This window comes from Antennarius striatus, chromosome 4 (genome assembly GCF_040054535.1).
Source record: "Antennarius striatus isolate MH-2024 chromosome 4, ASM4005453v1, whole genome shotgun sequence".
NCBI classification, from domain to species: domain Eukaryota; kingdom Metazoa; phylum Chordata; class Actinopteri; order Lophiiformes; family Antennariidae; genus Antennarius; species Antennarius striatus.
The window spans coordinates 25,323,625-25,337,364 of NC_090779.1; the positions used below are offsets into that span (position 1 = coordinate 25,323,625).

At 45.9% G+C, this 13,740-nt stretch overlaps 1 protein-coding gene across 3 annotated transcripts; it reads right to left on the reverse strand.

The window, feature by feature from the left end:
• Window positions 1-1,125: 1,125 nt before the first annotated feature.
• Window positions 1,126-5,877, reverse strand: LOC137594152 (calcitonin gene-related peptide-like). 3 transcript variants are annotated; one of them, XM_068313442.1, is made up of 5 exons: window positions 5,748-5,877; window positions 4,641-4,732; window positions 3,910-4,044; window positions 2,195-2,380; window positions 1,126-2,019 (listed from the first exon to the last, which is right to left on the reverse strand). In XM_068313442.1, exons 2-4 carry the CDS (start codon window positions 4,724-4,726, stop codon window positions 2,221-2,223), a joined length of 381 nt encoding a protein of 126 aa, XP_068169543.1. In that variant the 5' UTR covers window positions 4,727-4,732; window positions 5,748-5,877; the 3' UTR covers window positions 1,126-2,019; window positions 2,195-2,220. The 3 variants fall into 3 exon arrangements, with proteins under 3 accessions (XP_068169543.1, XP_068169542.1, XP_068169541.1); XM_068313441.1 differs by having other exon boundaries at window positions 2,195-2,383; XM_068313440.1 differs by lacking the exons at window positions 1,126-2,019; window positions 2,195-2,380 and adding an exon at window positions 2,918-3,201.
• Between the last annotated feature and the right edge of the window lie 7,863 nt (window positions 5,878-13,740).

Genomic DNA, 13,740 nt, shown 5'->3' on the forward strand with positions numbered 1-13,740 from the left:
CCGAATCGCGTCTGCAGTCGTTCGATTTCACCCTGTTTTGAATGTTCTCATTATTCCCAACCTACATCCCACGTTTGTCATCCAGAACCAGAGGATTTATTTATCCATATATATACTTTTTGTGGTTTCCTTCCATTCTCAACGGTCCAGAGAGGAGAATCGAACCCCTGACCAGGTGATCCTCTTCTCTACTTTCCTTGAAGAAGAAAAGGAATAATGTTCCGTCCCTGATTTCCAGTATTTGGTCTTCGCTCAGGAGGAAGACGCAGCTTGTTCCTCTGAGGTTTTTTGGACGTCATGAGCAAATAGATGCTTTTTATCTGCCTCTCCCATTTGTGTGTCTGTGTGGAATCATTTCATTTCAGGTGGGGGTGGGGGGGGGTTCATTACTTTTTATTTATTCAGTTCTTTTTATCCACAAAATAAATACACCTCAGACAAAGGTGTGGTTCACGTGACAGAGAAACCTTCCACGTCTAGTACTTCATGTACTTAATATATCAGTTACCACATGTGTGTGAGTGTGTGTGTGTGTGTGTGTGTGGGGGGGGGGGTTACACGTCACCTGGACAACGAAATCTGGTGAATCAAACCCATCAGTAGCTCTCATCCATGTCAGGACGCTCCGGTTGGTGATTGTTTCACTGGGTTTGACGCCTCAGTGCCGTTCAAGCAGCCCCCCCCAAAAAAAGAAATCCACCCCCCAGTCTGGAATCCTTCATAATCACATCCCATCCTCATCGATTCCACTTCCTGTCCTTTATTTCCATCTGTTTAAATGAGCAGAAGAGAAACAGTCGCTCTAGCCGGGCTGAGCGGGTCGTTATGTCGCCCCCTGTTGGAGCGCTGCTGTAACAGCAGGACGCCTTTAACGATGATCTGTCAGCACCGGTTGTAAAGACCACCGGGGGAATGACATGTGTCGCCGGCTCTACCCACGCCATGTTTCCACTTCCACACGGAACATTCAGATTTATCTCTTGATGCACAAGCGGTGTAAATATATAAACATAAATATATATAAATAATATGTATAAATATTCCACTGGCTGAAGAACAAGTCTTACTGCAGGTTTGGCTGCCTTTTATTAAGCAGTTAACCCATGCAGGATGTTTTTGTTTTTTTCTGGTAGCATCATTTATCTCAACATGTCCAAACTGAGCAAGGCAAGACCAGATGAAAGGGAATTAATAATCTTATGCCAAATTATAAAAGGGAGCTACTGAACTTAACCATTAAAAGAGAAATTTGGAACCAATAAATTACGAAACAATCTGCTCGTGTGATATTCACAACTGAAAATCAATATTCCAGGAACTGATGTGAGCTTCTTGTTCTGGAATCGACCTGTCAATCCACCTTTCTACTCCTAAAAAGCTTCAAAACAAGAACAAAACCCCAAACCCGAGTGTATCTAAAATACATTTTAATCTTGCTGAAATTTGTTTTTCACAATATTGTTTACAATATTAATCTGTCTTCGTTCTCTTCGTCCTTCGTCGCGGAACACATCTGTACAATCATGTTCATGTAAATTGTTCTACATCAAGGCACAAGACAACAGCCGTTGTGGGGGGGCCTTGGGTAGGCTCATCTTTAATGGCGTTCCCTCAGGAAATCAGGGAACCTTTGGGAAGAGAGGGAAACGGATGGATGTGGGGGGGGAAGGTGTGCTCTGAGGGGGGGTGGTTGGGGGTGAGGTGGAAGCGCTGCTCCGTTCTTTTTATTTTTGCAGGGATGATCATGTATAAAAAAGATGAACGAGGAGGGTTTTTTCTTTCTTTTTTTTTAACGACTTCATTTGTTCACAAACTAAAGTGCTTTTTTTATTTATTTTTTTTTATTTCTCTCTTATTTGCCAAAAGCCAAAAGGTTTCACTAACAGGATGGAGATGGGGATGAGATGTCCTGCGGCGTTTGTCTTGGTTTTCTTGAGGGAGTGGTTAAAGGGCCAGTTCACTGTTTATTCTCTGTTTTTGTTGGTTTTTCTTCGGATGATTTCTTGTTGGTTTCAGCCTCTGAAAAGAAAAAGATGAAGAGATTTGTGATATAAACAAGAGGAAATCTGCATTATATTCACAATTAGATCGAATTATTCAAATAAAGTGATAAAAATAAATTATTATCATAATTATTTCCCACTTTGTGATTTTTTTAAAATTATAAAATAAAATTCAGAGATGCTTTATTCACCATTTCCCTGAAGGTTGTGGGGGTTTTCACATCTGGACGTTTCTCCTCCGCCTGCCGAAGGCCTTGGCGCCGACGTTGGTGGGGACGAAGTTGCTGTTGCCCATCCCACCCGACCGACTGAGGAAGTCCGCCAGGCGGTGGGTCACGCAGGTCGCCGTGTTGCAGGCTCGCTTCTGTGCTGTAACGCTGCTTCAGGAGAGCAAGCAGGGCGTTAGATCCAGATCCATCTGCACTTTGAATCCACATCAAGCATGCAAAGTAAAAAAAAATTTTTTTTTAAAAATCTAAATCCAAAATGTGTCCTCTTACCTTCCAACGGGACGAGAGCTTTAGTGATAATCTGAGATGCTCTAATGAATATTTTATGTGCATGAACTCCAAAAATTACCGCTTAAAGTGCCCAAAGAATGAAAATGAACTACATCGTCCTGGTAGAAAAATATGTTTATTGAAGAAGAAACACGGTGTGGATCAGTGGATCAATCATTAATGGTTCGGATCGGGTGACCTCTATTAACCCTTAAATCTCAGGGGCTTTTTTGACAGGACACAGAGATGGAAACAGAGTCTTATTGTTGGAAATAATAAAGGGAAATTATTCTCTGCCAAAAACAAAAAATTGTAAAGGGGCGGGGGGGGGGGGTTACCAAAAAGTTGGTTGCAGTTAAAGGTTTTACTCATCTCATGTCAATCGAGCAAGTAAAATTAACATGCAATGGGTAAAATAAAGAGGACAGGGGGGGAGGAAAGGAGGGCAAAGGATGGGAGGTGGGAGAAGATGCAGTGAGGGTTAAAGGGGGGGGTGGATGGAGATGCATTAGATGCTGTCAAACATCTCCTCGTAGCTTGCATAGCTGTCGCTCTCAGGCGCACTGCGCTTCTTGCCGGGCGTTTCTGCTCCCACGTTCGTGCGAGGGAACGTCTGCAACTTGTGCAGCTCCTGAGACAGTTTCCCCAGCACACAGGTGCTGAGGTTGGAGCAGCGCTTGGTGAGGGGTCTGTCCATGCTGTTGGAGGGGGGGGGGGGGGACACACAGAACACATGCAGAGAACAAGCTCATAGGTTTGGGAAAACATGCAGGTAACATTTCTTCATTTCTCTTTCTTTTCGGTCACTCATTCCACCTCACATGCAAGTCGTTCTCATGCCGTCGCAGGCGTGAAATAAAAACCTCTTTCCGTACGGCGACATGCGTTTTTCACCCCCCCCCCTTATCACTCAGAGAAGCTGTCACCCATCCTCTCATGCGTCAAAACCTCCATCTCTCCATCCCCTCCGCGTCACATCTCATACACCCACAGAAGAAACGCAAACCAGTTGCTCCCCCCCTCCCCCCCACTGTCATGCAACTCCATTTAATTGCCATCATGCACACTTTATTTGTTCTGTGAGGCTCACATGCCCCCCAGGCAGGCTGCAAATAGTCGTCCATTCAAATAAAGTCAAAATCAAACTCATCCATGCGGGAGCGGGGGGTCATGACAGAGAATATAGGGGGTTTTTGTGTCAGAATCGGCCTGTTGGGATGTTTCAGACGAACATACCTCCCCCTGCAAGAGTGACCCCCCCACAAAGAGACGCGTCTCCAGTGAAACCAGAGCAAGAAACGGACTCCGAACGGGTTTGAATTCAGTCACCGGAGGATTTCATCTGCTGTTTCAGTGCAGGAGGGAAAGGGTTAATTGGTGTTAAAATGGGGGGGGGTCATCTGTACCTGTTCCCCTCAGTGGCCTGCTGCTCCAGCTCCTCCGCCGTCATCTGGACAAACTCCTTGACGATGGCGTTGAGTAACCGCCGAGCCTCGTAGTCGGTGAGCGTGACCCGGTCTGACATGGACTCCAAACCCGGTCTGTCATGGAGGGGGGGTCGGAGTAAGGCATAGGGATGAGCATTAAATCATCTGCAGCTAAAAGGGGTGTTAGGGTGGGATAGGGGGGGGTTGGCTGGGACGTCACCAGCCATGAGAGGGGATGACGTCCGAGTTGGAGGGCCCCCAGCCAAACAATCTAAGGAAAGTGCCCTATGGAGGGGGGGGGGGGTTATTATAAAATCAATACGTTCATGTGAACAGTTTGAAAGGAGCACTTTAAATATTCAGATTCTTTTCTCTCTTTTTATTGGAGGAGATTTCATCCAATGAAATCACAGCTGAAAGACGAAAAATCAGATTTTTGTCATTTTGTTATTTTTAATTTTTTTAAAATATAAATTTAAATTCTTTTCTCTCTTTTTATTGGAAATTTCATCCAATTAAATCACAGCGAAAAGACAAAAAATCAGGTTTTTGTCGTTTTAAAAGATTTGATTCAAGATATTTTCAAATCTAATTCCCCTCAATCGGACCCAGATTAGCAGATTATATTGGATTAGAGTGGGTGTGCATGCAGTTTCACGCCTGCTGCTGCGTGAGCTCCAGGTGTGAACGGTGTCTGCGGAGCGTCTCACCTGGCGGGGGCGGCTTGTGAGCAGTACATCTGGCAAATGACCAGGGTGTAGGCAACGAGGAAGGCAGGGATCTTCAGCATAACCATGGTCCTCTGCACAGCGAGAAAGACACCGGCATCAACGCCTGACACACACACACACACACACACACACACACACACACACACACACACACACACATGCAGGATGACCACCGTTCACACACACACACACACACACTCCTCCACCGACCCGGGACACGCCTGCTGAACACTCCGCTCAACTCGCTTCTGCAGAACATCCTGGTTTTAACCCCCCTACACAACAAAAACCTGAGCCACTTACAGTCACCACCACCCCCCCCTCCAACTATTCTAAAAAAAAAAAATCGGTGTTCTTCCAAAAAAAGTAAGGATATTTGTAAAAAATGTAAGACATGAGCACAAGACAGGTCGTTCTCATGTCGTGTGCTGCAGGTCCAAGAGCGTGTGTGTGTGTGTGTGTGTGTGTGTGTGTGTGTGTCTGTGTGTGTGTGTGTGAGAGAGAGAGAGAGAGCAAGAGAAAGGGGGGGTTGTAAGTGGGGGTCCTACACTGAGCAATGCATGCAGGTCTTCAGATCGCTGGAATGGGGGGGTTGAAAAGGCGAGGGAGGAGGGAGGGACACCAATCTTGCCAACTCCCTAAGGGATCAGTGCATTAGTGTAATGAGCTGCTATCCCTCCCTCTCTCTCTGTCTCTCACACACACACACACACACACACACACACACACACACACATCTAGTCACACACTCTCCTGCCTCTCTCCCTCCTCTTTCTCTCGCTGTTCTTTACCTCCGCTTCTTCTTTTCCTCCTCCATTCCATCCCTTCCTGCCCGTCTTTCTTACCTTTTTCTTCCGGCCTTCACAGATCAGACCGTCAGCCGACCTCTGACCCCAGGTGACCACCCCCCCTAATCCCACTACTGACATCAGAGACCAACGTCCCCACCAACACACGCAAACAACTCAGCGGGTGTGTTTGATTTCAACACCACACACACACACACACACACACACACACACACACACACACACACACACACACACACACACACACACACACACACACACACACACACACACTTACCTTCTGTGACGATGAGCCGGTAAACCAGTGTGTGTGTTTAGATCTCAAGGCGTCGCGACGCAAAACACGGGAAGTTGACTTTCTCTCAACTTGCAGGACAACTCTTGATTCTGTAGCATGCAGCCAACGCTCCAGCCTATATATCCCACCACTTGGATTTGTGCATTGACTGTGTAGGTGTTTAATTATCCGCCGGCAGCCAATCCCGTCGTCCCGGTGCCCGTGGCCATCCAATGGGACGCCTCCTTTTCAGTCCTGGCTCGCAAATAAGGGCCGCGGCTCCGCTCTGACGTCATTCCTCAGTCACTAAGTGCTCCATTCACAAATCCACCAGTCATCTGGACCATTTGCCACCCCCCAACCCTCGACCCCCCCCCCCAAATTTGCATTGATGTCATTAATGAAATAGGAGGCAAAGAAAACCGGTGGCCACAGAGACGCAGCGCCAGCAATAAATATTTTAAGGACCTTCCAAAAATATTACACTGCGTGCTATATCTCAAATGCCAAATCGATAAGGCACCCCCGACCCCCCAACGCCCCCAACGCCACCCTCCCAGCACAGCACTTGCAGGCGGGGCCATCTGCTGGGGACGGATGTTAACTACACAATGACGCAACCCGGGGCTCTTCATTCATAATGTTTAGATGGCTGCAAACCACCCCCCCCCCCCGTTGGAGACCCCCCCAATGTTCCGTCAGGAACCCGCCCCAGACATGAGGGCCACCTCTGATCGCGTGGAATCGGAAAAGCTTTGAGCAATCTTTATCTCCTGTGTGCCTTTTGTTATCAGTGTGATTAAACATGAATCATATTTGCAGCTCTCTGTGTGCCCCCCCCCCCCCTATCCCCCCCCACTGCCCCCCCCCCCCCCCAACGACAGTGAAACATCACATCATATCGAGTTAATAAAGTGATACCGCAGCGAGTCCAGTAATGACCACTGGGCCCCCTCCCACACACTGAGCAAACGAGTCGTCTTCAGCAAAGGCCCGATCGATGACAGCCTCCGACAAGAGCCGTTTCTCAAAAGCAATTACACAACTGTTTGTCGTGCCCCCCCCCATTTGCTTCCTATTCATTAGTGTCCAGGACGGTGTGTGTGTGTGTGTGTGTGTGTGTGTGTGTGTGTGTGTGTGTGTGTGTGTGTGAGCACACAAAGGCAGCATCTGCGTGTTTCATGTGTGTTTGTGCACAGTGGGCAGATTGAATGTACGTACAGTAGGTGTGTGTGTTTGCTCTGGGTTGTATGTCAGGGTAGAGCCTGGGGGGGGCAGAGGGGTTGGGGGGTTGGCCTCTCCTCGCCTGCGTCACAGAGGAACCCCATTAGACGGGATGAGCCTTTTAGTGCTATTGAGCCTCAGGGCTCACCTATGTCAGGCGCTAAATCACCGCTGAATGGACAGCGACCGGGTCTGAAGCCACGCCCACCGTTCTGCTTTGTTTCATCTCCCACCGTAAAGAATTTATCAGACGGACCCGGGTGGGCTGAACCAATCAGGAGGCTTATTAATAAATTAACAACTATCTCTGAAGTCAGCTAACTCTAACCCAAAACCCAAACTCTAACCCTAACCTAAACCTTAGGGTTAGAGTCTAATCTAAACCCTAACCCTAAGCTAAACCCAAACCCTAACCCTAACCTTAACCGAACCTCTAACCTAAAACCAAACCCTAACCTAATCCTAACCTAACCCAAACCCACCCCTAATTCTAACCCTAACCAAAACCCAGGGCCTAATCCTAACCTAAACCCAAACCTTAACCCAAACTCCATCCCTTACCCTAACCCTAAACCCACCCCTAACTCTAGACCTAACCCAAACCAAATCCCTATTCCAATCCCAGTCCCTGACCCTAACCTAACTAAAAACAAGTCAATGAGAGTAAATACGACAACTGGTTTGAAAGAACTTTTGTGTAAGACTGATCTTCAGCCCAACGATGATGATCAGCTGGACACAAATTAGCCTTTTTAGCCCTTTGCTAACATTATGAAATATTAATAGATTGATGAAGATAACAAAATCCCCAAAAACTACAGTAGCTTCCATTCTCACTGTGGGAAATCCTGTTTTCATCACTAGCAAACTTCACCCAAAGGAGCTATGAAGGTTAAAACCTGTTAGCCTCCAGAGGCTATCCTGTTAGCCTCCAGAGGCTATCCCGTTAGCCTCCTGCGGTTTCTCTCCACCCCTGAAAACCTTTGCTTTGCAGAGGTAACCCTTGAATCTTGGTGGCTGAGATCAGTACATTCACTCCATAAATGTGTCATTGGATGTAAACAAATGCTATGCTATGCATCGTGCTAACGAACCTCCAGTGTAAACCCAACCAAGGCCCGCCCACGTACATGACGCCACACACATGACTGTGTTATTGGTATCAGCAGACATGAGCGATCACTCAGCGTAACGACTGAGTTTATTAGAGAAGAGGTGTGTAGGTATGTTTACGCACACACACACACACACACACACACACACACACACACACACACACACAGTGGTTGCATGGGTTCAAATGCCGATGTCTTATGTGGTTGTGATGCTAAATGCTAATAAAGGTCCAGCGTGTACTTCCTCCAAATCCTTCACAAGCAACCTTTTATTAATAAAAAAAAAAAAAACGAGGTAAAACGGATGATTTGAATTAGAAAAACTCAATATTGTTCTTAGAATTATTGATTTTAAATGTAAACTTAAATTTTACAAAATTAGATTTAAAGCTAAAGAGATGCAACAACCATTAGCCCACATCCTCATACAATTTAAAATTAATAAATAACTAAATAAATCTAAGAGCAAAATGGAGATCATACAGATGAAGTCCTCTGTTGTAACTTAGAACTTTGACCGTAATGAGATATTTTCTCCCCTGTGAAGAAACGGCATCATTTAAATGACCCCGCTTCGACGGTGGCTTTATAAACATTATACAGTCCTACCAAAGAATGAGTGGCATCAGTTATAAAATATTTAACCGGTAGCTCCAGTCGTCCTTTATGAAGTAAAGCCACAATAAATGTGTTTGTTACAGGAAGTGATGTCTCCATTGACGGTCCATTTATCTCTCTCCACCTACACGTGAACACACAGACTGAAGTCAGCCTGTGATTGGATCAGAGGTGGATATTTGTTCTTCCACTTTCAATAACTTGTAAAGCAAACCATTAAAGCCAGACTAATGGGTGTATTTGTCATTGTCGGAGGAGGAGGAACCATTTACAACAAGCAGTTTCAATACTTCAGGTGACACCGACTAGATAGATGGAAACTTTCAGGCCGCTTCCTCGAAGCCTGATGAAGGTCATTCTGGGAAATCCAGGAAATCTCTGAGTGGCTAATGGGCAGCAGGGTGTGTCCTACTGAGACCTTCAACCCTAATCTGTAGGACACTCATGTGAATTTTGAATTTGGATCTATTTCATGTGATCATCCATGTGGTGAAATCTGTCACCAATTACGTTTTCTGCTGAGTTGCTGGCATTTTTATTGTTAAGTCATTTCGTCTCTAGCTCCATCACCTCTATAACATACTAACTGCGTGTGATCTAACTTGTGAAAGCAAGATCCCATCTCTTAAACTGAGAATACGACCAGGTCTCACATCCAGAACCGTAGATAACCACTGGTGGGATGGAGAGCCTTGATAGGGTCAAAGGAGGGTGATACCATCTGAGAATTGCACCGCCCGCTGTAGAGAAAGGAAGGCGAAGCAGCACTCAAGTCATTATCTGGCTGTAGCCTCCTGTAATAGCTCTCCATCTTCAGATCCAATCAGGGGCCTCGCCACCACAAAGGAGGTTCGTCACCTGATTAAACTCAAGTTCAAGTGGTGGAACCGGTGTTGCTTTGTGGATTTACTTCAGGAAGAAGAGGTTCGCTGTTCAGCCTGGGATTAATTGGAGGGCGTGGAGCTTCGGGCAGGTGTTACGCTCTTCAACATGCTACCGTATCCATTAAACCAGTCCAGCGAGCAGCTGAGTAGAAGGCCATGCAAACATTTGGCTGTCGTTCATCAGCTAAGGAAGCATGTAAAATGTCAAGTACCAAACAGGGTGGCCTGACTTTTCAGCCATTTGCCGTTGTTCATCCCCGGACATTAGGGAAATTACTTTCAATCGCTGAGACCTCAGAGCATCAATCAGCATCCTTGGACATCCAAGCGTGGGAGGGATGTTGGCTCTGACATCACCTCCTGCACAGTTGGACTCGTCGTCTATCTACTCCACATCCATTCAAGAAAAAGAAGCCAATGAGTAAAAGAGACATCTCAGCAATGACTGGCTGGACATTTATAGATGCTGCAGACGGACCCGGCAACACCAAGCAGAGTGTGTTTCCGCAAAGTGCTTCCTGGGAGTCCCATTCATCACGATTACCCAGCAATGAATGGAGTGATCGACGAGGTGAAACGTGGTGGAAATGGACTTGAGTTGTGTGGCCATGGTGCTTGCCAGCTAAACTCTATATGAGTCTATAAAAATCATTTGTCCATTAATTTCTTCCACTCACATTTTCAAATAAAAGACAAGATCCACCGAGAAACGCCAATGCAGAGTCTTTGTTTTAGAGGAGGGGGCCTGAAATACAGAGACTGTGGTGAAACTAATGAGGTCCCACATGGATATGTGAATGGTTCACTGATATTTACCGACTGGATTGTCCTTTAAAGATACCAAACACCACCTGAGATTTCATTTTTATCTATTATCTCAATTACTTTTGCTTGAATAACTCCCTTGCACCTCCGGAGATCGTTGAGTGACTCAGGCCGGCGCTCAGTCACAAGCTAAAGAAACTTGGCTCTTGTCTTTGGAGTCATTTCAAATTCAATCACACTTGATCAACTTGGAGTTCGTCCCACGGTATTTATAGAAAGTTAAACGTTATGCGGTTATAAAGTCTGGATGTGGCCCAAGAATCTGCCATAATTTCTGCCTCTGCAGCAAAACTGACAGTTGGAAATTTCTGGCTCTAAACGCGGGTCAAAGAAACCCAAGTTGGAATGCATGAATTCAAACCTGAAATGCTGTTTTTTACCAAACTTCATTTCATTTTTACCACCGTTTTCATCTCTCTTTCTGCACCAGAGCATTTTTTCCTTCACCTTCTGTCACGACTCTTGTCTTTCTTTCCTTTTCTTCTGTCGAGTCGAGTTTGCCACGTCCCTCTCCAAAGGGTGCTCATCATTCTTTAAAGAGCCTGTTCTTTTTTTTCAGAAGAAAGTATCTCAAATTGTGAATTCCCGACCCGTGAACCTCTTCTGTCTCGAATTATGTCATTGAGTCGACCAATTAATGGGAATGAAATAAATCAGCCTTGACTTTTTTTTTTCTCCACCACCAGAAACGGCCGGTCTTAACCATCAGTCACATGTCATTATTGCCCTTCACTGGTAGAAGCCATTATTGTGACATGATGGCTCCAGAAGCACAAGAGCCCATTAAGGGTTTGATGAATAGATTAGCAGCCAGGTGTCTCCAGAGCCACACTTGATCACACGCCCACCTGAACGTCGCCACCAGAGTGTCTTCCACCCATTAAAGCTCCAGATCGCAGTCGAGCCATCGCTCTTTGTTTCAGACTGGAGCAGCAACTTTTCTTGCTTTATAAAAACTTTGCTACCTGGAAATAATAATAATAATAATAATAATAATAATAATAATAATAATAATAATAATAATAATAATAATAATAATAATAATAATAATAATAATAATAATAATAATAATAATAATAAAATCAGATTAAACCACCCCAGACTGAAGAGGGTGACTCACGACGAAGACGAACCGTAAAGCTCTCCCACCGTCTTCCAACTCTTGCTATCCAATCATGCGTCACCACAGAAGAAGGATTGAGATGATATGTAACTAGAATAAATCAGGAGGCTTTAGCGGTTTGGTGTTTGTGTGGTTCTGATATTAAATGATGTCATCTGACAAAAGACAAGTCTCTCATCCCCAAAAGTGACCACTCAAATTAGTTTGATCCCAGAAAAGTGTGGAGCTTGATGAGCAAATCTAATCAGGCCTCCAGCCTTTGCTGCCGAGCCAAAGTCCTGATTGGACGTTTCTCTTCTGTGGGCTTTTACATCATCGGGTGTTTCCACACTCACTCTGACAAAGACGATGAACGAACAAATGTTTCTGGTGGATTTGCTTTCATTTCAGTTCATGCGTCGTGGTTAAGTCATGCGTGTTCACACGACTGCATGTTGGGTGTCGAGGAGGCAAAGTAATCCTGGCAGTTCTTGTTTCAGGCTTTCACCTGCGAGTCCCTTTAATCCTGTCACTTTACTCTGTGGTGAAATGTATTTATAGAAACAGCTTTATCAAGGCACCTTCATAATTTTAAACCCTAACCCCTCCAGCGGTGCAATCTTCTAAAAACTTCTGCTTCGTGAGTTGTGGTCAGATGCAGTCAGAACATTACAGTGATGGATTCTGCTGCTCTGCCGTTGGTGGGGGTGAGTTTTCTGGCATTTAAACAATGAAAATGATGGATAAACATGACGACTGCGTTCCTTTCTCGCAGCGATGAGAATTATTTGTTGGTATAACTCACGCGAACCTGATTACCGATGACGTTAGGACCCAGAAACCCGGTATATCTCTAATGTTTACGGGCATCAGATGGTTTGCAGTGAGCCGGTGCGACCCTGCAGACACGGATGAGGTATGTAATTTATGAAAAAGCCTGTGTGGTCAGATACTTCCTTCTCTTTAAGCTCATCTTTCATTCTATAGCCACTGATATTATTAAGTGTCCCACAATGCATTTATTTTTTTTATTTTTTTTTTCTATCCAGAAAAATCCTCTTTGGCCCTTTGCCACCAAAATGCTGCATAAGCGTTTTCATCAACAGAATCTCTGCCCCTCCCACCGCGCTTCCTCGCTCACACGTAGGCGCTGGCGTTTGGCCGCGGCGAGCGTTCACGTCAGTGATGACACACGGCGTTCAGTTTCATAAAATAAATGGCGAGTCGGGGGCTTTGATGGCGTTTCTCTGTGTGCCCCCTGACCTCTGACCCCTGACCCGCCTGGTTAATGAGACCTACGGAGCGCCGCCACCTCCCCTGCCTATTAGTCCTGTCGTTTCCCAGGTGTCAAGACATCTCTGACCTATTTTAAGCAGCAAAGTGAGAACATGAACCACTGAGGATGCAGCACTAACTTTACGTGACGGTGCGTCGCCGGGGGAAACATGGCGGTCTGCAGCTCGGGTGAAAGAATTACTCCCCACGCCTGAGCAACACAAATTGAAAAGCATGAATGAATAGAGGCATCGGGGGCTCTCCTGCCTCCCTCTCCAACGCCGCCACGTGCGAGCGCCGTCTCGGCTTCGACCCGTCACACAGTGACTCAGGCTGCTCTCCATTTGAAAAATTAAAAAGGGGGGGCCGCTGGCAAACTCAAATGAGGCCCCCAGGAAGAAAAACCTGCTGAGCTCAGCACAGCTCCTACAATCTCAATCACGAGGGAGGAGGATGGCGCGCTGATGTAATGGCCGCCGCCGCCGCGCTGCCGATGCCTTGGCATCGGGGGGGAGCTTGTCAGCACAACCCTAGTAAATCATCCACCAACCCCCCCCCCCCATCCTCCTGTATCAAGGGTACATCAGATATCATTAACAGGGGGAAAAAAGGTAAAGCAGACCTGAACATGAGAGAGGAAGAGGCTTTTCTCACACTCAGATACGCCATGAGAAGTTACAGAATCCTTTCTTAAACCAACACACACTCCGTAACCGGGGGCGACAAGATGGAGTTCAGGTTTGTGGGTCAACCTGATTCTCACCTGTCTTTGTGATCATCTGTGGGGCTGATTCTGGATAATATTCATCCACTCCAGCAAAAGAAACCACTTTAAAGAGGATGTTTCACATTGTTCTCATATTATCTGCAGCGACTCGTCCATCTAATGCCAGTTTGAAAATATAATATAACCTTGGAAATAGAGTCTACTAAGCAACAGCATTAAAAAA

Coding starts and splice junctions, on each gene's coding strand:
- LOC137594152 (XM_068313440.1), bottom strand. CDS start 4,726: ATGGTTATGCTGAAGATCCCTGCCTTCCTCGTTGCCTACACCCTGGTC. Junction 4,045..4,640: donor TCACAAGCCGCCCCCGCCAG/GTGAGACGCTCC, acceptor CCTCCATGACAG/ACCGGGTTTGGAGTCCATGT. Junction 3,202..3,909: donor CAGGCCACTGAGGGGAACAG/GTACAGATGACC, acceptor CCCCTCCAACAG/CATGGACAGACCCCTCACCA.